The sequence below is a fragment of the Mus caroli genome, unplaced genomic scaffold, assembly GCF_978045245.1.
Source record: "Mus caroli unplaced genomic scaffold, Mus_caroli_1 scaffold_4, whole genome shotgun sequence".
NCBI lineage: Eukaryota > Metazoa > Chordata > Mammalia > Rodentia > Muridae > Mus > Mus caroli.
Window position 1 is genome coordinate 38,333,795 of NW_028227259.1, and position 26,720 is coordinate 38,360,514.

The window sequence follows — 26,720 nt, forward strand, 5'->3', positions numbered from 1 at the left end:
ACCTAAGGCGGGGATCCTTCCTGAAACCAGGGCAAGACTGTCACCAGAGATGAACAAGGAATGTCACCCATGAGTAAAGGTGGCCAGGGGTCTGGAGGGAAAGATTCTCGGTGACATGCATTATTCTGGCTAAAACTGGGCTATGTAGGAGCAGACGTCAAGGACTAGGCAGAGGTCACAGCCTTATCTAGATTGGAGTTTAATTAAGGAACAAGGAGCTGTGTCTCCCAGTTTCTACTAAGTGCTAGGAACACATAGGGCAGGCAGGCCAACCCGCCTTCCAGAGCAGCTGCCAGGGGGAGCTGGTGTGAGGCCAAGGGATCCAGATGTACCAGCAGCAAGGCTCAGAGTGCTGCCTGGAAGAGGTGTGAGCAGGACTTGATTTGCCCATGGAAGAATGGGCAAATAGGAAGACAGAGAACCCATCAGGAGCCTACATCTAACCTGAGAGAACTGGCTAAGCCTGGTGAGCTGGTCCTTACCAGACTAGATGCAGCAAGAGGGGAGAGCTCACCTCTCAATCCCTGCCCAGGGCTAGCAGAAGATACAGAAGCAGGTGGGTTGAGAGGCTTTGCTTCATACCAGGGGAGGTGGCCAGGGGACACTGGCATGAATGGGATGCCGGGGACTCACAATAGGGTGGCTATGATCTGTGGGCTAAGTGAGGATGCCTCGTGCTGGTATTTCACCTCTTTGACTCTGATTCTTTCTCCTGGGGTCACAGGGGCAGCTGAGCAGGGCTAGGCAAGGTTCAGATCTGGTAGCAGCTGTGTCTGTTGTGTGCCGCCCACAGACCAGTGCCGAGTAACGACAGAGAGGCATTCCGATCTGTGTCAGACAGTCCTCCCTTTTCTGAGGCAAGCCCTGGGGTGATGTCAGATGTGACAGGCTCGTCCCCACTGTCGCCTGTTGTCGCCAAGGCGAGGTCCTGAGAATCAGGCCAGCCACTGTGGCTGCCCAGTGGGAGGCTCTCTGCAGAGGCCCCACTGTAACCGTAAATGGAGCCCTTAGACAGAGGGGTGGCCAATGCCAAGCGCGGACAGTGGCTTCGGGACACGTGCTCATAGGGAGGGTGCCATCATCTCAGAAAACAAAGATTCCCTTCACCAGTCTGGGCTGGTCCAATCATTGCAGTGGGACCTGCCTGCCAGGGCTTTCTGTGGCATGGGGTCCAGGCTGCCCTCTCAGGCATGGGTTTTCTACACTACACTGAGGGTCTGACCAGGCCAGAGGTACTTATTTCGTCTCTGTGGGGCTGAAGCCTATGGCTATGGCCTTTGGCCACCCTGAGGCCCTCCTTTTGGCTACCCATACCTGCTCTCTGTGAAGGTGCTGTCTGACTTGTTGCTGATGCTGTGATCAGAGCTCTGGCATGTGTGTGTGCTGTGATCCTCATGGTGTCCTGGCCATGAGAACTTCTTCTCCAGCCCCATCTCTGTACTTGATGCTACCTCTGAGAACACCCCTCTGGCCATCTTAGGCTGAGCTGTGTGCTCAGGCTCCCTGAAATCCCCATGGCCAGCCGTAGGAGTGTCTGGCCAGCACTGGGAAGTTTCTTCCCTTTCCCTCATGGCCTTGCTTCCACATGAGCCAAGCTGCCCCAACTAGGTGCTGTGATCTCAGCATCACAGAGGGGAGGCGTGGAACCTGGGCATTGAGCAGGTATTCATGCATGGATCCTGTATCCAGAACTACGCTCTGATCACCTCCTCTTGGGAATCTGTCTACAGGCTCCTCCATCTGGCATCCGGCATGTCGACAGGCAGCCAGGACTGAAGACAAGAGCAAGGTTGGTGAGCTTTGTGGCTTCCCTGTATGTCTGTCTCCACACGCAGGTTAGAGGGAGAGACACAGGCCAGCCCACCCATGCTTCTAGGATGGTATCATAGGACAGCCAGGCTCAGGGGACCGAGGGCCACAGGTGAGGGAGCAGGTAGGTCAGTGAGCCATCATGCAGGTCTAATGGAGTCCCAAGGAGACCAGATGGCCCAGCCTTGTCAATCGTCTTGTCCGGTCAGTGAACAAAGATGACCATGACTATTTGAAGGACCCCAGATAGTCCCTATGGCCATCAGAACATTTGCAGGGCCAAACTGCCCCTTGGCTTGAGAGTTCCCATACTCTTGGTCTGCCCGTCATAGGGCAAGTTCTTGAGGGCAGGACAGTCTGAACACACAGCAAGGCTGAATGCAAAGATTTCACTCTTTCTCCCCGTGGAGGTGGACATGTCACCCCCTGCACATGTGCAGGACAGGGCATGCAGAACACTGCCAACTAGGCAAGCTTCATGCCTGAGATTCCACTGGGGCTCTGGCAAAGGAGTTATGTGACTCACCAAGCCCACCTGTCAACTGCTCCTCTGTGGCCTGAGGCTCTTGCCCTAGGGCACAGGTTGATCTTCCTAACATGGCCACCCATACCTTGAGGTGATCCTGTGTGGCCAGCCCTGCCTGAACACAGCTGCTGCTGAGGTGAGATTAATGTGACCTCTTAGGCGCCAAGGACAAAGATCAGCTTCTAGGAAGGGCCAGGTTCTGAACCCCTCAGATGCCCTGCTGTAGGCAGCAGGGTTATGACTGAGAGATGGGGTAACAGTAGCCATTCTGGATGGGAAGGAGGCACAGCACCTGAAGGAGGGTTTGCTAGAGCCTGAAGAGAGATCAAACCCAGGCCCTGGGAGCAGAGCTCAAGAGATTCCCAAGGTGGTACCTTCCTTCTTGGGTGGTTATGGTACAGAGCAGAAGGGAAGAGGGATGCAGAGAAGTGGGAAGAGGAAAAAGAGAAACAGAAGGAGGAGGGAAAATGAGAGAGGGAGGAGGAGGGAGAAGAGGGAGAAGAGGAGGAGGAAAGAAGTCTGGCTGTAACAGAAGCAAGATAGGCAGGCAGCAGGGAGGAGCACAGAGACCAGCAGGGCGCCCTCGAGAATCCTCTTAGCAGCTCTGTCTTTGGCTGTGAGGAGCTTGTATACCACCCTACCTACCAATCCACCCTACCCTACCCCATACACTCCTCCACCCCCCACCCAACCCCACACACCCATCCATCCCCCACCCACACCCACCCATCCACCCTCCCACCCCACCCCCCATCCACCCATCCACCCATCCACCCCACCCCATCCACCCCCTACCCCACCCCCCACCCCCATCCATCACCCACCCACCCCCACCCCCAGCCCAGAGCCTCTGCCTCACTGTACTATCATCCTATTAGCCTTTACTGTGGCTTTCCAGGTAGGAAGCCAGTGAGCAACACCGCATTGCATGCTCTGTTTTCCCCAGTGGCTGGTTCTCTCTGCACTGTGCATCTGTCACCCAGGGCATCCCTGCCCTTAGTCGTGACGGGTGACGATGTGACCATAGAGTCTGACTCCATCTTGTCTGCATGGTCCCCTGTGCAGCCGAGCAGTTCAGAAGAAGGAGGGAGCCTGGCATCCCCAGAGGCCCCAGACACACTCACACATGCATGTACTCAGGGAAGCATCTTGACCTGTGACTGAACGGAGTCAGGAAAGAGCTGACACTCTGCCTGCCCCGCTTCCCCCAGGCTCAGGGAGAGGGTGGGTGGCCCATGCCCCACACCAGCTGCAGGAGACAACAGCCTGCCTCACTTTCTCTGGTCCCTGGCCAGATGGAAGGCCCTGAGGAGCGGGTGCTGCCAGGCCAGGGAAGAAGGCAGCCTTGTTTTCCTGGGCCTGTACAGGAGGACTCTACTTCCAGGGCTGTCTGGTCTGTACAGCTATTGAAACGAGTAGTTTAGAAATAAAGGTTGTCTCCTGCAACCAACGTTTGGCGCAGAGGCTGGGCATCCTGAGACTGGCTGGTTTCTTGGTGTTGGGCCCAGGCTTTCCAGGGCTGGCAGCTTCTGGTCTGGCCTGGGAGTGGAGGGGACAGATTCCTGCCCTCTGTTGCTCTCCATGGAAGCAGCTCCTGAGTAAGCAGAGTCAGGCAGGCCTGGTTGGCTTAAGAGGACTCCTGTCCCTGTGGAACTGGGCACCTGGAGGTGACACCTGTATTATTGACCCTTGAAACCTGTCAGTGCTTGGAGGCTGCACCTCCTTTCTACCCAGTGATAAGAAATGGCTTGCCTGTCCTGGATTTAACAAGTGTCTCTTGATGAAGGCCCTTGGATATCTGCAGGATACCCAGGGGACTCATTCTCCAGCAAGACCCTGGCTCTTAATTGGTCTATCTATGGAGAGCCAGGCCAGCAGGAAGGAACATGGTCCTTCCTTGTCAGGAAAGCCACAGTAATGTCATAGTTGTCTCTTCTCCACACAGGCAGGGAGTTGTGAACAAGAACCACAGGATTCAGGTCCTGGGCATCTGGAGTGTATACAGTGGACATTAGGTAGTCATGGCTACCCAGTCCCACAGGTGTCATGGCATCCTTAGCACAGCACCCAGGGTCCACAGGCATCATGGCATCTTTAGAACAACAGCCATTATATGTTTTCAGAGATTTTGTATCTGGAACCAAGGGGTGAATGAGACCTGTGGAGTCCCTCCAAGTTCTAGGCCCCATTCTTATCTCTGTGGCTGGGAGCAAGGCAGATGGCCCTGTGGAGTGAGCTGCTGAGGTTCACTGTAGGTCTTTGTGGGTAAGACTTCAGGTCAGGGGTGGCAGGGGCCTAGTCAGGATAGGGCCCTGGTGACAGTCACCTCAGCTCTGACAGTGAATTTGGTTTTGTCCTCTGTCCTTCCCCACATAGTTGGGCACTGAGTACATGAGAGCTCACATCACCTCAGGGTGGCTGGAGCCCATGGCACAAAGAGGGCTGAGTGTGGTCAGTCATCTCTGTCCACTCTGTGGGGCTGGCACGGCCAGTGAGACTTTGCTCTGAGTCTCACAGATCTGCAGGTTGGCAGGAACAGCAGGCCCCCCTCTCTGGTTATTTGCTACTTTACAATGAAGGGGGCATTTTCAAAGCCAGAAGTCCAGGCAGGCGTCACATAGGGTCAGTAGAGGATAGTGGTCACCTGGCCTCTCACTGTAGCGTAGGCCCTGTCTTACAGGCACCAATTACAGGCATGAGGAAACCACCTTCTCTGCATCAGCAAATGCTATGAGGTGATCCCACCCCTGTCAGCACCAGAAACCTGTGGTCACAGGGTTGGGCAGGCCCCCTGAGTTGGCACCTGTCAGTGTAACCCCAAGCTGAGGGTCTGAAGGCTTGGTGCTGAGGGGTCCAGAGCACAGGACCCACAGAGGGGATGGCAGTGACTTCGAGAGCAAGCTTCACGCCGTCCCTCCTCTCTCCCTTCTAGATGCACAGCTCTGTTTGCAGCCAGCCCTGCCCGGGCACCCTGCCCTGTGCCTTACAGGTTTGTGCCTCCTCCTGCCCCGTGTGGCACGTCCAGTGTCTGCCTGTTGCTGCTGGTGTCATGCTGTGTAGGAGGAGCTCAGGAGGGGAGGGTTCCTCCAGTTGGCCAGTCGGACTTGGTTCTTCCAGCCTGGGGGCTTCAACCCTTTCCTGCCTCACTGCGGCAAGGAGTCAGGGCCCCACGTGATGGTAGCCAGCTCCTCCTGAAGCCTCTCTGCTTGGACTTGGCAGCAGCATCTTCTTGTTTTCTCACACGTGTGTGTGTATGTGTGTGTGTGTGTTCATGTCCTAAATTCTTTTTATGATAACCCTAAGCAGATTAGCTTAGATCCACCCAGTGGCAAAGGGTCACACACTGAGGTCCTAGGGTAGAGCTTCTACATAGGAAATTTGGGGAAACCACCTTGGCCCTTAAAAGATGTTAAGTGCCACAGGAGCAGGAACATGGCAGACGCCAGAGGCAAGGAAGAGCCTCCTGAGGAAAATGTAGCAGGGTTGGTGGTGACACGGGGTCACTGATGATGCACAGCAGAGGACAGGAGGTTAAAGGTCAACGGGTCAGAACTCTTCCTGCCTTCTGCGAGGCAGTGACAGTGGTAGAAATTCACCTCTTAGATGAGGTGAATAGGAAGCATGGAAGACAGGGCATGGGGCAGGACCTTAGAACTGGAAAGGGGTGTATGGTGGCCAGGTGTGGGGAGTTCAGGTCTGTGTGCAGGAGGGGAAGGAGGAGCTAGAGCTAGTGATGCTGCTGATGCTGAAGGCTTGAAGAGGGCTGTCTAAGGAGGGCTGGGCCACTGTCAGACTGGGAGGAGGCCAGATGTGAAGAGAGTGACATCACTAGAGCCCAGCCTAGGTAAGAGAGGAAGGAGCAGCTGAGGAAGGCCTGAGAGTCAGGTCAGGGAAGCAGAGGATGTGGATGGGGGTCTGAAGTGCATCCAAGGAGAGGGGTAACAGAGGTTCCAGTACCATGGAGACCAAGGGGTTGCTAGATGCCTACCTGTCTCCATCCTCAGAGACGGGATCACCTCACCTCAACATCCCTTGGGATGTTCCAGTGAGCATCAGATTGTGGACACCTCACCCTCACGTGGCCTGTTGTGTTTGTGGCAGCTTCAGTTGTTAGCCTGTGTGTTTGTTCTGAGACCTCCCTCAACCCACAATAAGGGAAAAATTCGACCTGCTGAGCTCATTGGCATTCCTGCCTGCATCCTGGAGACATCTCCAGAAGGTTCCTGAGGGCGCCACTCCGCTCCAGGTCACCTGGACATCTCTCTTCTAGGAAACCAGGACTTCCTCAGAGAGCATTGTCTCCGTGCCTGCCTCCAGCACGTCAGGGTCCCCGAGCCGTGTGATCTACGTAAGTAAGGGGTTCATGGGGAGTGCCATGGTGTGGTAGTAGGGTCACCACTGGGCCAGTGCTGTGGGGACTACAGAGTCTGCTGAGAGTGGCCACTCAGCACTCCCTCGGGGAAGAAATGGGTAGAGACTGGAGAGAGACTGAGAACCTGAGACCTAAACACACCTGTGTGGCCTGGCACATGGACCTTTTCCCTAACTGGCTGGTGATGAGAGGAAAAGCATCCTGCATAGATGTGGTCATAGCACTTCAGGAGGGTGTGGCTGGCCTGTACTTAGAGTGAGCCACGGGCACTTGAGGGAAGGATGTTGTTTGCCTGAGCCACTGGGAAGGTCCTTGTTTGTGAACACAGAAGGCTCCTGCCCAGCTCCTTAAGAGAAGTACTGGAGATGAATGTGTTCATGCATGTATGCATGCATGCATGCATGCATGCATGCATGCCTGTGTGCATGCCTGTGTGCATGCAGGAGACCATCCATATAAGTATAAAAAAGATTGGACCCATTTTAAGAAGTTGCTAGAACAGTTGCCTCAGAGGGCAGGTTAGAGACAGGAGGGCACTGGTGTCCTAGCACCAGTTTTGAGTGATGAGGTTTGTCACTGAGAGTCCTGAGAGGACAGCATAGTGACTCAAGAAGCCACAGGACAGGAGAGAAGCAGGAGACAGGGGCAAGTCCCTTCTGCTACCCTCCCCCGGCTCTCCTGGCCAGGCCTTGGATCTTTGGTAGCATGGTAAAGCGATAAGGTTCGCTCTCCCCCACCTATCTTCAGCCCACATCTTCCCACAATGGCTAGCAGAGGGTCATTCTGATGGTTGGTAATAGCAAGCATCTTTCCTGGGGTCACTGCGACCACAGTGTGGAGGGAGTGGGTTCCGGGGCTCTCTGAGCCCACTTGTGCTGAGTCTCAGCCTGTGCCTATGAGGTCAGGAGTCTGGCTATGTACCCCAGGCAAGGTGCTGCCCTCTGTGGGCCTCTGGAGGCTTATTCATAAGCTGGCACGAATCTAACTCCACTGGTGGTCCAGGGCTTTCTAAGGCTTGGCATGTGAGGCTCCCTGTATATCTCTGAGTACTGGGATTCACAGGTGTGTGCCACGATGGCTGACATATGCTGTTGCCAGGGACAGAATCTAGGCCCTTGTACAAAGTAGGCAAGCCCCTAGCAACTGAGCCACACTCCCGCCCTTGCCTGTTGTTTATACAAAATAGCAGTGGCCAGCAGGAAGGGGAAATGATCTCCCTCCTTATCCCTCCAGTGAGCTCTGCGGCTGGGGCACTTGGGACTGTGGCTTATGGTTGCTTTTCTCACAGTAAGTGTGACTTACTGTTCAGCAATGGGAAGCTGCGGTGAACAGGATCTTGGCGCCTCTTTCTGGTGGCAGCCATGGGCATGAAGTGAAATCCCAGTCACCGCACACTGTATGACTGTATACACTATGGAGTGTATGCGTTGTGGTGGCTTATATGGTCATCTTTTTAATTTGCCTCACAGAGAGTAAAGAAGAAAGCAAAAGGGGAAACCACTTAACACACACACCAATAGCCTTCATCAGTTAGAAAGCTTAACCTGTGGCCAGGGCAACCTTCCAAGGTCTTTGCACAGAGAAGGTAACTAATGCCATAAGCTATTTGCCAACCACTGTTTGCAGCAGGAAGCTTCAAGGTTTTGGGGGCCCAGGTTGTACAGGAGCCTCAGGGAAGAGGGGACCACCCAGGGCCAGGTGACCTCCTACCCAAGCACTGTGGACTAGGTGAAGATAGCCAGGGGGACAGGTGAGTTGTCCCCGCCATGGACATATTGTTCCTGGTTACCTGGGAAATGCAAGTCTCTGGGTGTTCCACTGCAGCCTGCAGGACCCTCTACAGAGCATTTGAGTGAGATGTTCATGGCAGGCGGACAGCACATGAAGCACAGTTGATGGCCCAGTTGGATAATCTGTTCAGAAGCCTGGTTGCTCATCATAAGAATGGGTGACAAAGCCAGTGGGGTCCAGGACAATGGTAGCCATGACCCTGGGATGTGGGAGAGGACCTATAGTCCACAGAAGGGCAGCTCTCCCAAGAGAGAATCTGACCTGGATGAAAGAGACCTCCATGAGTAGAAATAGCATGTGACAAGCCCTCAGATGAAGGATGGAAACTTCGGGGGGCTGAGGGGCAGGGAGTGTGGAACCTGAGCAGAGGAGACCGGGATAAACTGATGTTCAGGGAAAGATCTCCTGAGCAATGCTTGTCCAGGCAGCTCAACAGCCCCAGTGGGATGGTCCATGACCGCAAACCCTGGCTTAGGACTTGACCTCAGACCTTTGGAGGCTTGCCCTGGGCCCCAGAAGGCACAACTAGAGGTGTGAAGCACTAGACCTTCAGTCTACATGCATGTCTCTCTACCAGATGTCCCAAGGGTGTCCTGGAGTGAGCCTATTGGTCAGGAAGGCTTCCTAGAGGAAATGGGCAGGGCTGCTGGGCTCTGGAGAGCCCAAGAGGTTCTGAACAGACAATTAGCAAAGATGTGGATGGCCTGAGGTGCGAGTAGCCTGGAGGTGTCATCAGCAGAGCCACTTGATGATGTAGCTGTAGCTAGGGTGGGGCCTACAGGGGGGAGTACCAACTGGGGGAAGGGTTCTAGGGCCAGATAGCTACCATACCTTCCTAGGTGAGTGATTCTGGGTAAATTGCCCAACCTCTCTGAGCTCTGGACTCTTCTTCGTCTTTATAAGTAGGAGTACTGTGAGCCTCCCTGTTAAAGGCAGCTGTGAGTTTCTGTGTGTGGTCCAGCTCAGCATCTGTTGTGCCTATTGATACTTTGTCTCAATTCCAGCAGGGGAGGCCACACAAAGGCTGGTGCAGAAATTAGACTTGAGCAGGAAGGGATTAGCCCAGAGTTGGGCTGAAGGCTGGAAAGAGCTGAGGTGTTCCCTGAGCCAGAGGGGAGGTGGGACAAAGAGTGAGGATGGGTGCAGGGGGTACTGTCCGAGGAGGGTGGGCAGAATGAACAGGAGCTGCAGCAGCCAGGTGGACCTCACCTGAGCCAGCATGGTGGCTAACAGCATCTCAGTCAATGAGTCCAGTGGGCCACATCCCAACACCCTGTCAAATGCTGAGCCACCATCTTGCTTGCTTGTTCTGTACTTGCTCAAAACTGCTGAGGTGAGAGGAGAGAGGATGAGAACGAGTGTGTAGGATGTGGCTGTGGGCAGGATGATGTGGGTGGGATGAGTTATCCGTGTGTGTGTGTGTGTGTGTGTGTGTGTGTGTGTGCATGTGTGTGTGCACGTGCCCTGAATCAATGCATTATGGGTACAACCAATGGCTTCAGTGTCTGACTCCAGGGCTATCCTTGCAGCCAGGACCTCAGTTTTGCATCTCTGCTCCACCTTCACACGGGTACGGGGGGAGGGGGGTGCGGGTGTCGGTGTGCTCACACCCTGCTGGAGCCCTTCAAGCTCAGGCCATCCTCACTACTGGTTGTGGAGTGGCTCTGGCCTGGCCTGTGACACCAGTGTCCCCTCCTCTGCTCTCTCCTTCCTCAGGCAAAGCTTGGCGATGAGATCCTGGACTACAGGGACTTGGCTGCTCTTCCCAAAAACAAAGCGATCTACAACATCGACCGCCCCGACATGATCTCCTATTCGCCCTACATTAGCCACTCGGCCGTGGGGGACAGGCAGAGCTATGGCGAGGTATGGCTCTTCACCACATGCTGCATGCTTTCCCCAGTGCTGGCTCTCGTGGACAGACTTTACTCATTGCCAACACGCTCTGCTTCTTCGCCCCCAGATAACATGTCCGGCTTATTTAAGGTACTCCCACTCAACCACGCCCCCTCCTCGAAGAAGAGAGTCTGAGAGTGAAGTGGAGGCGAGCAGAACTTGGTTGAGGGATACACACACTGCAAATGTCTGCATTTTCCTAGCCTCTGAGTGTTTTATGACGATGAAGTGTGCTCTCTTCCCTTTCTGGACCATATGGCTTTGAGCCCACATTCTCAGGCCAGCATCTCCTCCATGGGTTCCTTGAGCCCATCCCTAAGTTGATTGAACAGTATGGGACATGATTCCCCAGTGTTCCTGAAAATAGAAGGCATCTGTCTTAATTAGAGTCTTGTTGCTATGGAGATACACCATGACCACAGCAACTCTTATAAAGGAAAACATTTAATTGGGGCTGGCTTACAGTTTCAGAGGCTTAGTCCATTGTCATTATGGCAGGGAGCATGGTGGCATGCAAGCAGTCATGGTGCTGGAGAAGGATCTGAGAATTCTACATCTTGATCAGCAGAAGCAGAAGTGTGCCACACTGGGCATAGCTTGAGCATATATGACCTCAAAGCCCCCGCCTCCATAGTGACACATTTCCTCCAACAAGCCCACACCCCCTAATAGTGCCACTCCCTATGGTCAAGCATTCCAACACATGAGTCTCTAGAGGCCGTTCCTACTCAAGCCACCACGGCATCTGTTGGTGATGTGTTTATTCAAGCTGCCTGTTGCAATTGAATGCAGTTCCTACTATGTCTCATTTCCTTCTGTTAGATTTTAGTGTGGCTTTGGCTATGTGTGGCGCTCAGGACAAGTGTTTAACTGCAGCAGGGACAAATGTCTAACTGGTCGTTTTTAACTCATGCTCCTTTGATACCCTTCTGTGGCTTCAACAAGACTTTGTGGGGCATGAGGGCCAAGACCCAGGGGCTTGTATATACATAGCAGTGTTGAGTGTTGAGCTTGATCCTGCATCAGGTTATAGTCCCCAGATGAGCCTGCAGGCTCTGATGACCACTCAGGGACCAAGAAGAGCAAAGAGAGCCTCCTGGTGTGCAGCCTGAGGAGGAAAGGGCACCAACCTTGTGACTACTGCACCACCTACCTGCTACTGGGTGTGGGCTTCACCAGCCCACCTCTACCCTTTGGGCAGCAGGCAACTGGAGAAGGTCAGAGGTCAAGCAACTTGACTATATCCCTCTAAGATCCAAAGCCTGGCTTTTCTCCCCTAAAGACCACACACTGGCTATTCCCTGGCAGATCCTTGGGGATATGAAATTCAGGCTTCAGAGTTGGGTTCAAGTCCCACTGTAGTTAGCCTCAGGATGCCAGCAAGGTCCTCCCTGAATGAAGCACTGGCATTCCTTTAGTGGCCTCAGAGAGACATGATGGGGAAAGCTGTCACCATGGATGAAAGCAATATGGATATGCAAACCCACAGGCTGTTACAGCACTGTCCTATATCCATGGTACACAATGTTACCACTCAAGTGTGTGGCATAGAATTTCAGACACAGGGTCTGGAAACCTCCAAGGTTTCTTTCAGCACCTGAGACCACAGCTTCAAAATATCAAGATCCGTGGGACCCACAGATAGCCCTGACTTAAAGGTTTGCCCTTCAGAGGTCAGTGGGACAGCATGGGAGTGTGTGTATGTAACTCAGGTGTCACCCTCTCCAGTATCTGCCCCGCCACAAGCTCGTCCCTTCTGTCATGCTGCTTGTAAGACCTACCTCAGCAGAGGTCAGTACCAGGCTGCCCTGGGAAGGGGTATTCCCTTTAAAATGCTACTTCCTTCTGTGGTCCATGATGGTGAGAGTTGGGGCAATACATCATAGAAAACCTCAGGACTCTTGTCACATACATCACATACAGAGTAGCTGATGGCTTCCTTATTGTCTCACTACCTCATCCCTCTGGAGCATTCTCATGAACAGAGGCGGTTTTTTGGGGGTTTGTTTTGTTTTGTTTTGTTTTTTGTTTGTTGGCTGGTTGTTTCTGTTTTTTATTTCTGCCCCTATATAATAGCCCAGCCCCCGGGAATGATTTTTCTCAGTCGCACCTAAAAAAGTCAGGGCCAAGGGAGGTTCAGCTAGGCCTCACATGGGCCCAGGTAAGCTGCCTCTGGACCCCACACCCACTGTGTGTCAAGACCGAGATGGAAGAACCACCCTTCTAGCAGAGGAGCCATTGGCTAGAAGCACAAGGACTGGAGCCATTTTTCTGAGCCTTTGTCTCCTAGCTCTCTCCCAGCCCGTGGCCTCAGCTACCCTCTTTCTGCTGAGCCCCACCCCATCTAGCCTCTCCAGAGAAAATGAAAGTGATGCGCCCAGAGGGTTTAGCTACAGTGGCCCAGTGGATGTGACTTACCATGGTCCAGGGGGTGTGGCTACAGTGGACCAGGGGGTGTGGCTACAGTGGTACAAGGGGCGTGGCTACAGTGGTCCATGAGCCACCAACAGCTTTCTTTGTGAATTCAGTCTCTGTGGAGAGTGTGGATGAGATCTGGTGAGCTGAGTGAAGGAAAGAGCTGACTCAAACAGCACCAAGCCACCTCTTGTGCTGGGGCTTCTTGTTAGTTAGAGCTGCAGGTCATGAACCTAAGTTGCCTGTGGCTACCCAACAGCCCTCTTACTCCAAAGCAACCCTGGCACAGCACACTAACGGCTGCTCTGTTGTGTCCACAGTCACCTCAGTTGCTCTCACCAACGCCGACTGAGGTAACCACCACCTATGCCTGCGCCCTGTGTGCTCATGGTGCTGCCGTCTGCAGGGTTATAGAGATGACCAGCATGGTACCCTGAGGGCCACAGGGCCCTAGCCACTTCACTGGGGGCCTCTTCCTGCTGGCTGTTTTTATAATCATATCTCATCGCATGTTCCCCCATGTGTGTGCAGACAAGTCTTCACCGACACTGGGGATGTGGTATTGGCCAGCAGATCCTGGCCTGGGTCATGGCATCCGTGGGTGAGCTGGGGTCCACTTCTTGTCCCAACTCGATATCCAGGAAGCTCTGGGCCCTTGAGGCTGAGAACTCTGAGAACTCTGAGAACTGAGCTATCAGATAAGCTTCTCCATACCAGCCTAAGGCTTCGCCTTTTTCTCAGAATCAGTGGTGCAGGTTGTGGCCCCTCAGACTCTAGTCTGTGTAGTGGAGCCCAGGGCTGGGAAGGGCATAGGAGCATGGCACACTTTTGAGCCCTCTTTCTGTGCTGGGTACTGTTGTAATCCCTTTATACCCAATTCCTGTACCCAGATCAACATCCAGAGGTAGTTTCTAGGAGTATCCCATTTACCAGTGAGGAAACTGGGGCCTAGATGCCAAGTAACGGGGGCTGTTTGCTTCCTGCCCTCCTCATCCTTGGGGGTGTTCCACTCCAGCCCACAGAAGGTCCCAAGAGCGAGGGTCTTCTCATCACCGCAGACTAAGGAATGTCTTTCACTTCTTGTAGCTAAAACAGGATCGATGGCAAGATCTTCTGCCTAGTCCCTCTTCTGCCTCCTCAGTCCTTCTGGGAAGCAATACTTGGGGCACTATGGGGACCCTGGTGCTGTGGGATGCTAGGGGTTGACATGAGGGTAAGAGGGCTGGCATGACCCAGGCCACCAGGCTACATTAGAGGGATGGGCGGTCTGATTCTGGAACCATGGTGCCATGTCATCTCATGCTGCTGTCGCCCGCTCTGGCTGCTCCTGGATGCTCCCCTTCCTGCTAAGATAGGAGCTGTGTCATCAGTGCTTGTGGTCTTGTTGGCTGGCTTGTGAGCCCCAGAGGGCACCTTCAGAAGGTGCCACAGAGCACCAAGAGCTTCCCTCACACGTGAGGAGCACGCCAGGGTTCTCAAACTGTCCCACGGGTCCAGAGTGCCGGGAAGATTTAAGAGGGAAGGAAGTGGGTAGGGTAGGGAGGATGCAGGTGTGGTCCTTCTACCACATCCCAGAAGTCCTAGCACCAAGGAGGGTCAGATGGACTGGAAGGCTGGGAATCCAATGGGCCCATACTGGGGCCAAGGGTCTTGCTATGACTCAGCCCTGCCTCACTCTCCAGATGTGCTCTGTTTATGCTTGAAGAGCCTGTTAGGGTTATGTTGTTTCTGCCCCTGAGATCTAGAGGGCAAATACAGTGGGCATGGTGAAGGGCAAGCCATGCTCCTGACCCAGGTTTTCTCACACTGTCTTCCTACCCAGGGGGATCAGGATGATCGGTCCTACAAGCAGTGCAGGACCTCCAGTCCCAGCTCTGCCGGCTCAGTCAGCCTCGGACACTACACCCCAACCTCACGGTCACCCCAGCACTACAGTCGTCCAGGTATTCACCCCCACCCCACTTACCTTGACCCCCCCCCCAAGGTTGTACTTCTTGATGAGTTTGCTGATACAAAGTAGCTTCTTTATTCATTGAGAAAAGTGGCAAGGGGGGGGTGGTGGGTGGTGCCGGTGGGGCCATGGAATGTCTGGCCACTTAGACATAAGGGAAAGACTGCCTCAAGCCTGGGAACAGGCAACCATAAGGCAGCCAGTCACCCTGGGGCTGGAGGAGGCGTCTGAATCCACAGTGCCCATCCGAGACACACACAGCCCCAAGCTCCACACAGAACAACCAGAGTGGGCTTCTGGGGGCAGTTGCAGAGCTGTCAGATGTGAAATTACACACAAGGTAGGAGAGCAAAGCAAGCCACAGTCTGTTGTGAGCCCACGGTAGATCGGGAGGACTTGAGCTGAGGAGTCAGTCATTGGCCATAACAGCCGGTCATGATGTCTAAGGCTGGACCTATCACTCAGCAACCCTAAAGACAACCATCCTATGAAAGCAATTGGCAAAGGTCCCTATGTCCTTCCAGCTGGGGACAGCCCTGAGCAGGGCCTCCCACCCTGTTGCCTCATCCCCCACCCCCGCCCCCAAACCCTTCCCACTCGGCTCCCAGTTTGCATTGTGTTCCTCAGCTTTGAGCTGGCATGCGAAAGCCACAGGGACCATGCACAAACGCGCTGCCTTTTGGAGGGATTTTTCCAAGCCGCTTCCTCCCTTCCAGCTGTGCATGCCCCATTTTCACACCTGTGGGCCATAGCTCTTATTTTCGAAAACGTTGTGGAAAAATCAACTTAGTTGTTTGCAATCATTTTCATTGATTCCTTGCAATATGCCTGGTCCATCCTGCTCAGTAAATGCAGAGAAAGAGAGTGTATGCATGAGAGAGTAAGTGAATTAGTGAGTGAGGGATTTAGTGAGTGAGTGAGTGAGTGAATGAATGAATGAATGAATGAATGAATAAGTGAATGGGTAAGTGGATGGTTGAGTGAGGGAGTGAATTAGTGAGTGATCTAGTGAATGAGTGAATGTATGAGTGAATGAATGTATGAATGAGTGAATGAATGTATGAATGAATGAATGGGCTAGTCAGAGATTTAATGTGTAAGTAAATGAATGGGCTAGCAGATGATTAAGTGAGTGAATTAGTGAATGAATGAATAAATGAATGAATGGGCTAGTCAGAGAGTTAATGAGTAAGTGAATGAATGGGTTAGTGGATGGTTGAGTGAGTGAATTAGTAAGTGAGTGATTTAGTGAGTGGATGAATGTATGAATAAGTGAATGAATGAATGGGCTAGTCAGAGAGTTAATGAGTGAGTGAATGAATGGGTTAGTGAATGATTAAGCGAGCGAATTGAGAGAATGAGCGTGTGGATTAGTGAAAGACTGAGTCAGTGAATGGCGATGTGTTAGTGAGTGGGCTAAATGAACGAGCAAGAAGGTGAACAGGTGAGCAGGTGTGTGGACAGCAGTGGCTTTTTTGAGCCCTTCCCTCAGGTCCCTTGTGACTTGACCCCTGACTTGGCATCACCAGGAGGGCCTGGCTATTGACTGCTTAGTCAGGGGTAAAGCCCAGAGGCCAAGCTTTGTATCTGGACTGGCAAGTACCATGAGAATGCTGGTGACAGACCACTCTTTGACCTCTGGAAGCTGCCCTCCCACTGTCCTTGATCACAGGACACCCCAAAGTGAGCCATGGGCAGGGCCAGAGAGGTGTTCCAAGCTCTGGCTGCCACCCTGTGTCTCAGAGGCAGCTTCTCCTGACCCCACCTGAAGGAGATGGCCCACAACCTTCTGGGTGATCCTCTTCAGGTGCCCCAGGAGAGCAGAGGGGCAATGTCCCTGGCAGGTGGGGACTAGGGCAAGTTGGTGGCTCTGGGGTGGAGGAGCCCAGGGTTACTGACTGCTCTCTGTTGCCCGCAGCTGGTACTGTGAGTGTTGGTACCAGTAGCTGTCTGTCCCTGTCCCAACACCCAAGCCCTACATCCGTGTTCAGACATCATTACATCCCCTACTTCCGAGGTAAGGCGTGCAGTGCACAGCGGGGGGTGCTCGTCCCATGTCTCCGCATGGCTTCCAGAGCCCTGTGTCTCATGCCTGTGTACTTCCTGTGTTGTGTGTGTCTGGCTCTATTCTTGTCAGTGTGTCCATGTTCCTGGAAGGAAAACAGGGTGATTTGTCACTAGGAGGACAGCTGGAGGGAGCACCTCAGCGAACACCTTGCTGGAGGTGGGGGAGTCATCGTACACTTCCTCAATCAGCCCTACATGGTGGGGTGATGTTAGTGTTAGCCTGCAGGAGCAGCAGGAGCTGAGGTGTGGAGAGGTGGTGACGTCTACAGCCTCAGACCCCTGGTGGCTCCAACCCCTGGGTCTTTCCAAGCCATAATGCCAGCCATAAGCCATTAATCCATGTCCTGTAGACCTGTATACGTGCATGAGGGTGTAGATGCCCTTGTGATTTCTTCCACGCTAAGAACTGGATTATGTGTACCCCAAGTTCATGGATTGATGGCCGAACCTCGATACAGCAGTGTTTGAAGGAACAATGTTAAGGCAGATAGGGTGACAGATGTAGAGCAGAGGGGTCACAAGGTGGGACTCTCATCCGCTGGCCTTGTAAAGCAAAGAGGAGGCCTTGGGCATTGTTTGCATATTTAAGATCAGTGGAGAAATAGTCAGCAGGCCAGCGTGAAATACCACTAAAACAAAATAAAGCAGCCCAGCGTGGTGGCGCACACCTTTAATCCCAGCACTCGGAAGGCAGAGGCAGGCAGATTTCTGAGTTTGAGGCCAGCCTGGTCTACAAAGTGAGTTCCAGGAAAGCCAGGGCTACACAGAGAAACCCTGTCTTGAAAAACCAAAAGAAGAGGAAGAGGAAGAGGAGGAGGAGGAGGAGGAGGAGGAGGAGGAGGAGGAAGAAGAAGAAGAAGAAGAAGAAGAAGAAGAAGAAGAAGAAGAAGAAGAAGAAGAAGAAGAAGAAGAAGAAGCAACAGCAGCAGCAAAACAAGCAGAAACAAAACAACAATCATAACAACAAACTACTCCTGGGCTTTGAACATGACTCCAGATCTGTGAGAAATGAGAGGCTGTTGAGCTATGAGTTTTGTTGCACAGCCTAGCTAATAAAGACACAACAGATAACACTTAGGGATTTAGAGAGCATAGCAATGATTTTCTCAGGAGTCCCTAGGTGATGCATTAAGTTCCCTGTCTCTTGTAGCCATGCAGTGGGCACCTTCCCACAGGCACAGGCGCAGCCAGCAGCTCCATCACTAGCAGTCAGTGAATGGTCCATTCTCCTCCATCTTTATTCTCATCCCTCGAGGCACTCTCTGTCCACGGAGCAGAGTGCTTGCCACTGTCATGTCTTCCTTGCCTCTTGGACTCTCCACATATCCCAGTCTCTAGCAGGGATTAAGTTCCCAGTGACAATGCACAGCCCTCGGTGCTATATCCCCAGAGTAGCAGAGTGGCTTCTTGGACCTTAGTTCATGTATGTCATATGTCTGTGGGAGCCTCAGCAGAGTGAGAGGTGCTTCCAGAACCTACAGGGAAACTGATCAGCTTGGGGGAGTCAGACAGGTCTTGGAGTCTGATATCTTTCTTCCCTTTGCCTAGTGGCCCTGTGAGGCCCTTGCCTTTGGTGGGTCTGATATAACTCTGGGTTGATGGTCAGTCTGTGACCAAAGATGTGCTAGACATTGGCTATGGCTGCTCCTGTTCTTATGGGGAGTGCACAGAGACCCATAGTTTCCTCCCGTCAGTGGACTTCCATGGCAGTCTGTGACCTTGGGCTCTCCAGCATCTTTCAGAACATGTCTTGAGGAGGTAGAGACCCTGGATGAGTGCCTGCTTGAGGTTCAGAGCAAAGCACAGACATAGGTCCTTCCCTCGAGTCTCCTGAGAACCAACCTGCTCCTAGTCTCTGGACACCCTGTCCATAGCACACAGCTATAGCTGTGGCATCTGCCAAATCTCTAGAAAATTCCTTCATACCACCATGAGTGCTCTGCAGTATTGGGAACACAGTGGAGATACCTCACTGTCTGATGATGGCTGAGTGCTCCCAGCTAGACATGCCATCTTGGTCCAGCACTCTCCTGACCTGACCTAGCTAAACAGTGGCAGAGCCCCTCTTCCCTCCCTCTTTCCATCTTCCACCCAGCTCAGACATCATACCCTCCCACTGAGTCTCGAGGCCTGGAGCCTCGCTGTCCCAACACCTACAGTCAGGTGAGGGGCTGGTGAAAGCCATTGTCATATTACTGTCAATTTCAGACCTTGGTTGGTCTGAAGGTGTAAGGTATAAACCTGACTCTTACTTGATAATAAACAGGCTGCAAAGAAAGGGGACGTGGGTTCACAAGGGGACTCTATGCTGCTGATGTCACTTTTCTAGGGTCTAACTGGAAGATAATGCCACACTGGAAGATAAGTACTAGTGGCATGAAAAGGAAGAGAGTCAGAAAAATCAGGGACAGAGCCTCAGGTGAAAGTCCCAGCATGCACTGTGCCCAGTAGGTGAATCTCATCTTGCCAAGGATCCCCTCCTGAGCTCCAAAACAGGTCCCCAAGCCCTGGTCCCTCAGCTTCAGGAGCTGTGTACAATACTCAGAGGAAGTTCTGGATAGAAACTATACATGCCTTGGCTATGGACCTCAAAGGGTCATGATGTGTGGTTGTGAGCACAGCATCTTCAAGGCCAGAGCTAACTATAGCATCTTCAAGGCCAACTACAGCATCTTTAAGGTCAGGGCCAAGCACAGCATCTTCAAGACTAGAGACAACCATAGCATCTTTAAGGCCAAGGCCAACTAACTATAGCACCTTCAAGGCCAGGACCAACTGCAGCCATAGCAACTATAGTTGCAACAAGAAAATAGATGATTCATAGATGACACAATGATTCATAGATGACACAATGTCCACAAATCTATACCAAAAAGACCAGCTAAATAAGAGCACAAGGGACTAACTTCTGCACAGAATGCCCCAGAATTTGTGGAGATAGTGGGTCACAGAGGTAAGCAGAACTCCCTCCTCTGCATAGCCAAGTGTGTGCTAAGACCTTGAGAGGTGTCGTGTCCAGGCAAGGTATCAGGTCCAACTCTAGATCGTGAAGTCAGTAAGTGCCCTGGGGGTGATGTGACAGGGATGAGATACCATCTATGTAACCTTCCTCCTAAATCCATAACCCTTGTCTCTCACAATCCCAGCTGAGGGACATTCTATAGCTCCCCTCCCCCTGTCAAGAGTCTAGGAATTGTCAAGATCTTCAGTGACAAGGAATGCTGGTCACAGCTTCGAGAAGCCAGGATGTGACAGTGGGTGTAGTGTGATATCCTGAATGGGTCCTAAGACAGAAAATATCTCAAGTAAAAGTGGGTTAGACTCCAAGTGTAGTTAGCATGATAGAATGGTTCCAGGTCCTGGAGGCATGTCAGAACTCAGAAGTGGGCCCTGTGTGAGGGCACCTTCCAGAACCATTTAAAGCCATTCCAAAGCAAAATATTGACTTCAAATAAAAAGAAGCCATGGATCGCACTAGACCTGGGGCTGCCCAGCCCTGTAACAGGGCCTTTCCCTGGGAAGTATCAGAAGCACCCTGGATATGATGCCTTCATAAAGAGTCATGAGCCTGGACAAGGGCGCCTCCATGCCTGTCCTTGGGTGACATTGGGAGCCCAGGGGCCTTATCTTTTAGGATCAGTAGGGAAAGCTGGTTTCCAAGTAGTCAGTGCCCAGTTCACATGGTGTAGTGCCCTCCAGAGGAGGTAAGATGGTGCCTGCTGTGTGGGACTGACATGGGCATTCCACGAAAGCTTACAACAAAGCTCCAGGCAGGTCTGCAGGGTCGAGGTCAACAGGGTGTTTTCTCAGCCACATCAGATAGGCAAGCATGCTTGCAGAAAAGGAAAAGGCCCCATGATGGCCTGGCCCTCCTGAGCTTTTTGTCAGCCAGGTGGATCCTGAGCCTAAACTCAGGAAAGTCTAGATGGTGTGGACTCTGGGAAGAGCCTTGCATGTCAGACAGGGGATGAGGAAGACTTGGTGGCAGCATCTCAGGCAGGGACCAAGGTGGCTGGTGTTGAAGTATCCTATAGTAAGTGTGACAGGGTCCTTGTGGGGCATCAAGGCCATTACACTGTCTCGACTCCCTTGGTATTGGCCCCTCTAAACATCTTAAAAACTGTAGCCTCTCCTCTAGTGAGTGCACATGGGTAGGAATCACATTTGTCATTTCAGGGGACATCACACTGTAGGCCGAGCTCTGAAGAGGACAGGGATGTTGGACCAATTTAGAATCCTCAACCAACCGTGTGAGGATGACAGAAATGATCATGAAGGCAAGATAGAGAAAGAAAGGCTAAGCCACAGAGACTGAGCTCAGGGATGGTATCCAGTAAGGACCGTCTCCAGCCCTGGTAGAGGGCCTACAGTTGTGTTTTCAAAGCCGCTGTGTCTGTCATGACTTATGCGACACACTGAGTCATGGCCTCATGTGTAGACAGTCTGTGCTTCCCATTTCCCTGAGGTGAGGTCCCCACTGCCACTAGGAGGAGCAGAAGCTTAGCCTATGTAGCCAAAGTCAGATGGGTCTATATCATTCTAGAACAAAATCTTTGGTCTTTAAAGCTTCACCGGTGTTTACAGGCAAAATTAGTGACCGTGCTCAGGCAGGAGAAGACACCCAAAGTAGGAGCCATCAGTCTCCTTCAGTGGCCACTGGTTTGGCCCTTCTCCAGCCAGCCAGCCCCACATCCCCTGCCTGTCTGTGATGTCCCTTGCTGTCTCCAGTCCATCCAGGCCTGGTTTCTGTCCCATTGGCTTTAGAGTCCTGCGGCTTGATTTTGCCATTCAAAGGTTCATAGATCTAGAGAGCCCGTTCCTGGCCAGTAGCCCTATCAGCTACTGCAGAGTTCAGTGAGTCTAACAGAAGGGAAGAGTTGTGCCTCGGGGTGTCCTGCTGTGAGCTGTACTCCTCATCCCATGTCCAGTACCACCGTGTTCTGTCCATCACGTCCTGCATTGGCGGGAGGCGGGGCATCCACTCAGGTCACTAGGTGTCTTTGATGGGTGATTTGACCACACGGCCTCCTTCACAGAACACAGGACAGCTCTAGCCGAGAGAGGTTTGAGGCAGTAGAGCATCCTCATTTTGCTTGCCAGAAGCAGCCGTATCTAGGGACTGTGGAAGTTGATGGGATCCCCAGTTCCCCACACAGGCAGAGCCTCCTCTGTGGTTGTGAGGGCTGCTTTGACCCATTCCCATACCTTAGTCCTATTCTCACAGTTATTCAGTGCAATTTCCAAGCAAGCAGGACCTTCCTGCACGAGCTACATCAGGGAGGCAGGAATAATGAGCCTGCAGTGTGTGTTCACACCCCAGGATCCTGGGCTCTGCCCACTGCCCATGCACTAACATGCTCTTGGCTCTCCAATCACTGCCCCTTTGTCCCTTACACCCCCTAAAGCCAGGCACACTCTAGATTGAAACAGAAGTCATAGGGCCCGGGCTGGAAGGCTCTGGCATGGGCTTCCTTCAGGCAGGAGAGAGGGTTCACTGCAGATCAGCTCTGAAACCTTCTGCTGTGCCTTTCTGCTCCTCATATGCTGTCTCTGCTCTTCCATCTGGAGGCAGCGAAAGTGGCCGTAGCACCCCGAGTCTCTCAGTGCACTCCGACAGCAGACCTCCTTCCTCTACCTACCAGCAGGCTCCGAGACACTTCCACGTCCCAGGTAGGTTCATGCGTGCTTGTCGGTTTCTCATGCACCATCTTGACCACAACTGTTTGAGCATCTTCAAACTGAGTTTCCTTAAAAGCTACTCCATGGAGTAGGGTGTAGCGGTGCATACCAGGTATCTCAGCACTGAGATAGGAGGGTCACAAGTGCAAGGCCAATCTGGAAGAGAAAAAATTATCTACAGATCAACAACACAAAACTCCTAATGCAATGTGTTTGCACGTTCCATGAAAACTGACATACACTTGGGATTTTCTCCAAGTCTCATAAATACTGAGAAAATGTTTTTGTCCTGGTCAAAGGTAGAGAAAAGAGTCTGAGTTAGCTGCATCCTGGTGACCCATGATTCTTGCTTGCTGCTTCCCCTGTCCCCCTCCCTTCCTGTCCCCTTCTGATCTGCGGTGGTGTTTAAACTGGGGGATGCTTGACGGAGGTGTGGGGCTTCAGCCTTGGCCACTTGCAGTTTTGAAACCTTTCTGGTAATTCTGGGCTGGGTGAGCCAGGAGCTGCCAGAAGCCCCTGGGTGGAGAGCATCTCAGCCACCTCCCTGCTCCTCCTCCTCCTCCTCACATTCTTTCCTTCTCTTTCCTTCTTCTTTCCCAGACACTGGCGTAAAAGATAACATCTATAGGAAACCCCCTATCTACAAACAGCACGGTATGGTCGGTCTGATGGACTCCGCTGCCGTGTGTTGCCTGCATGTCTGTTGTACCCTCTTGCTTCTGAATGCTTGCTCCTTTTGCTGTGTCCTGATCTGAGGCTCTGGGAGGCTCATTACTGCTGTCTGAACATTAAATGTACACTCACTCATAGACTCCTGGGAGGCCTCTCTTCACAAGAGAGGAGACACGTGCAGAGGCTGGTGCATGGCAGCTGGGACTGGGGCTGGGGCTGGGGCGTGTGTGCTAATTGAGAACCTTTATTTGGTATTTTTGATGCTACTATGAGGGGCCCAGTCGAGATGGCGAGGGACTGGGGGCTTTTTAACCATGACCTGACACAGGCCTGATCTCTGGAAACAATAATGACTTGGAACCAGTCACAATTTAGGGAGACTTTAGGTCCCATCTTTGAGAATATCTGTGATAGGATGGGATGCTTTGTTCTCAGCTAATGGGCTTCCTTTCATTGTGTAGAAGCTAGAGGTGGCTTGCAGCAAGGGTGTCTCCTATCCCTCTGACATCCCCACATCTTCTCCACATGGACCTGCCTGGGACAGATGTACAGGGAGGAAATTACTTGAGCTGTGGAGCAGGACTCAAAAGGAGTCAGAGTTTCAATTTCTGGGTGACTGGGGAGGTCACTGCAGTGCCAAAAGCCTCAGTTTCCTCGTCTGCAAATCAGAACCCCCTCTCGCTGTCCTCCACCTCCTCTGCTCCATGTCCTTTCCCCTTGCCCTTTCTGTCCCCTTTGCCCTCATTCCTCCAGGACTGGGCCTGAGGTACTCATGGAAGAACAAATGTGGAAACAGTTCAAAACTGTAAACGGCTGTTCACAGTGGAGACTTAAAGCCATCACTAGAGGCGAGAGAGAGCAGAGGTTCCCGTATGGACGGCTCTTGCTCCGATGTGCTGAAGGAAATGCTTCCCACACTGACCAGTGCCAGTCAGCTTACTGGGGTTGGGTTTGGTTCCTCAGTGGTATCGAGAGGCCCTGATCATCTCTGTGTCTTTCCTCTTCCTCCTCTCAGAAGGAATGAAGGGAATTGAAGTCCTGGTTTTTAGAATCTAAGCAGAGAGTATGTGTATCCCTAAGGGATGGGTGGGGGCAGTTGGATTATGACGACACCTTATACCAGGAACAGAACTGCAGCACCCTAGCCTTACAGGTAGGGAAACTGAGGCCCAGGCAAAGGAAGGACCACCTCATTAGGTGACCCCTGCAGCACATGCTGGGCAGTCTTTGAGGAGGGCCACGATCTCTATGCTCTCCAGAGCCCAGGATAAAGCTTGGCTTACGGGGCCTTAATTAGCCACTGCTATCTCTCATCTCCACTTGGCAGCTTAACTGTGTGATTAATATCCATGGTCCAAGCTGAGTTGGCCTTGGCAAGGGGGAGGGTTAGAAAAATCACCTGATGACATTGACCACCAGTGTCTGACAGGGCCACACTGAGACAGTGTTGGTGTTCAAATCCTTTACTGAGCCCCCAGGGGAGGTCAGGTTCACAGTTACCAGTCACCAGCCTTGTATAAGGTATAAGACAGGTATAAGCCTGCTTGTCTGCAGGCTTGAAGAAACCCGGAGCAGCTGCCCAAGGCCAGGATTCTGTATGCTGATTCTGTAAAGAATCAAATCTTAGAGAGCACAGCCTCTGCCAGGCGTTCAGCAATGCAAACTCACGATAGGAACGCAGCGAGCCATGCAAACTCTAAAGTGACGAGAAAGCCTTAGTGGCACAGAAGCTCCTTTTAAAAACCCCTGGGAAATACAGATGCCCACAGTGCCTTTGTTTTCCAGTTCATGCATTTGATTGAGACCTTTGGTATTCACAAGCCCTCCCCACTCCCAACTTCAGATGGTAGTGTGTGCACACACATTGTGTGCATGCATGCCTGTGTACATGTGTGTGTGCTTGAACCCCCCTCCCCCAAGCGCTTGCTCCATCAAGGCAACTTGGCCATAGGCCTTCCCCAAGGAGCTCGGGAGCCTGATCTAGGCATGAGCAACATTATTTTAATCCTCACTCCAGCTTGAAACAGCCCTTGGGGCCATCTGAATCACAAGACTGTTTCATTAGCTTAAGATCCTATATTTAGCATATTAAAAGCAGCCACGCCTTTCCCCTGATGCATTTACCCCAGTCCACTGCGAAGTCACTGGACATGGATGCTTCTGGGTTCCGTTACTGTTATTCTTCTTGGAAGCCTGAGTCTCATTTCTGCTTTTGGGAGCCACAAGGGTAGCCAGGCCTCTGTGCCCACTGGGTAGAAGTGACACTTGGTGTGGAGAGCAAGATGAGGCAATCACTATTGTGCAGCTGGCCTCTGACCTTGTCCCTGGCGGCTGTCATCTTTTGACATTTTGTATTTTGATAACAGTTCTAGCTCTACTTGCTTGTTGCTTACTGGTCGTGTTAAAGAAGAAAAAGAGAGGACGCAACTTAGGAAGTGATGGAAGGGGAGCAAGCAGGGGTGAGAGAGCTCAGGAGCATCCCTGTACCACCAGACATTGCAAGAAGAGGACCTGCAGTACCTGCCAGTCAGGAGGCACAGGGCGTGGCAGCTGCTCAGGACAGAGGCTTCAGGATGGTCTGCACCTCAGCAGCCGCTGTGGGCTGTTGGGTTTCATATGAAATTATAGTCACATGCGCACACACACACGTGTGTATGTGTGTGTGTGTGTATGTGTGTGTACATACACATCTACATGCACACTCACTTATACACACATATACACCTGAGTGCCCACATATGCCTGCATTCATACATGCCTGCACATGCACACAACTACATGCACACATACCTGCACATACACACACAGCTGAACGCATACATACCTGCACATACACACACACAGCTGAATGCATACATACCTACACACATACACAACTGCATGCAGACATACCTATACATACACACACACACACACACAAAGACACACACACACATGACTGCATGCACACATACCTGTGCACATACACAGACACACACACAACTGTATGCATACATACCTGCACATCCATACACATCTGCATACACACATACCTATACACATACAACTGCATGCCTACATATCTGCACACACACACACCTGCGTGCACACATACTTGCATATGCACACATACATGCACATATACACACACCTGCATACACAAGCAGCATCCAACCATGTCACCTTGGGGAGGCAGTTATGGGAAGAAACACGGCTGTCCTCATCCAGAGACTTAGCAGGGAGAAATGCTTCCCTCCTCAGGTTCATTCTCTTCAGAAAACTGGGAGCAAGCTCTGTGCCTCACAGTGCTTTCAGACAAATTCTGAAAATGGCAGAGCTGCGCGAACAGAAGGGGCTCTCTGGACGCCGTCTCTCAAAGGAAGGGAAGCACCTGTTTTTAGACTGTTGTTTAGTCTTCCTGTTGCTGTGATAAAACACCCCGACAAAAATCAACCGAAGGGAGGAAGGGTTTATTCCAGCTCAGAGTTCAAGAGTGTGGTCGGTCTTAGCAGAGACGTCAAGGTAGCAGGACCTTGAAGTCACATCACATGGACAGTCAGGAC

General features: G+C 52.3%; 1 protein-coding gene across 6 annotated transcripts in view; it reads left to right on the plus strand.

The window, feature by feature from the left end:
* Ablim2 (actin binding LIM protein family member 2) overlaps positions 1–26,720 on the plus strand; it is a 124,072-nt gene that overhangs the window by 66,718 nt on the left and 30,634 nt on the right. For 3 of the 6 annotated variants that reach the window (XR_015046919.1, XM_085836636.1, XM_085836637.1), the window contains exons 8-16: positions 1,731–1,789; positions 5,268–5,324; positions 6,606–6,683; positions 10,215–10,364; positions 13,130–13,162; positions 14,632–14,752; positions 16,679–16,777; positions 22,396–22,497; positions 23,107–23,160. Coding sequence is in view for 5 of the 6 variants with exons in the window: in XM_085836636.1 (XP_085692762.1) it covers positions 1,731–1,789; positions 5,268–5,324; positions 6,606–6,683; positions 10,215–10,364; positions 13,130–13,162; positions 14,632–14,752; positions 16,679–16,777; positions 22,396–22,497; positions 23,107–23,160 (753 nt within the window). In the remaining variant the exon portion in view is untranslated. The remainder of the gene's footprint in view (positions 1–1,730; positions 1,790–5,267; positions 5,325–6,605; positions 6,684–10,214; positions 10,365–13,129; positions 13,163–14,631; positions 14,753–16,678; positions 16,778–22,395; positions 22,498–23,106; positions 23,161–26,720) is intronic. The other 3 variants (XM_085836638.1, XM_029477537.2, XM_085836639.1) reach the window with 3 other exon arrangements.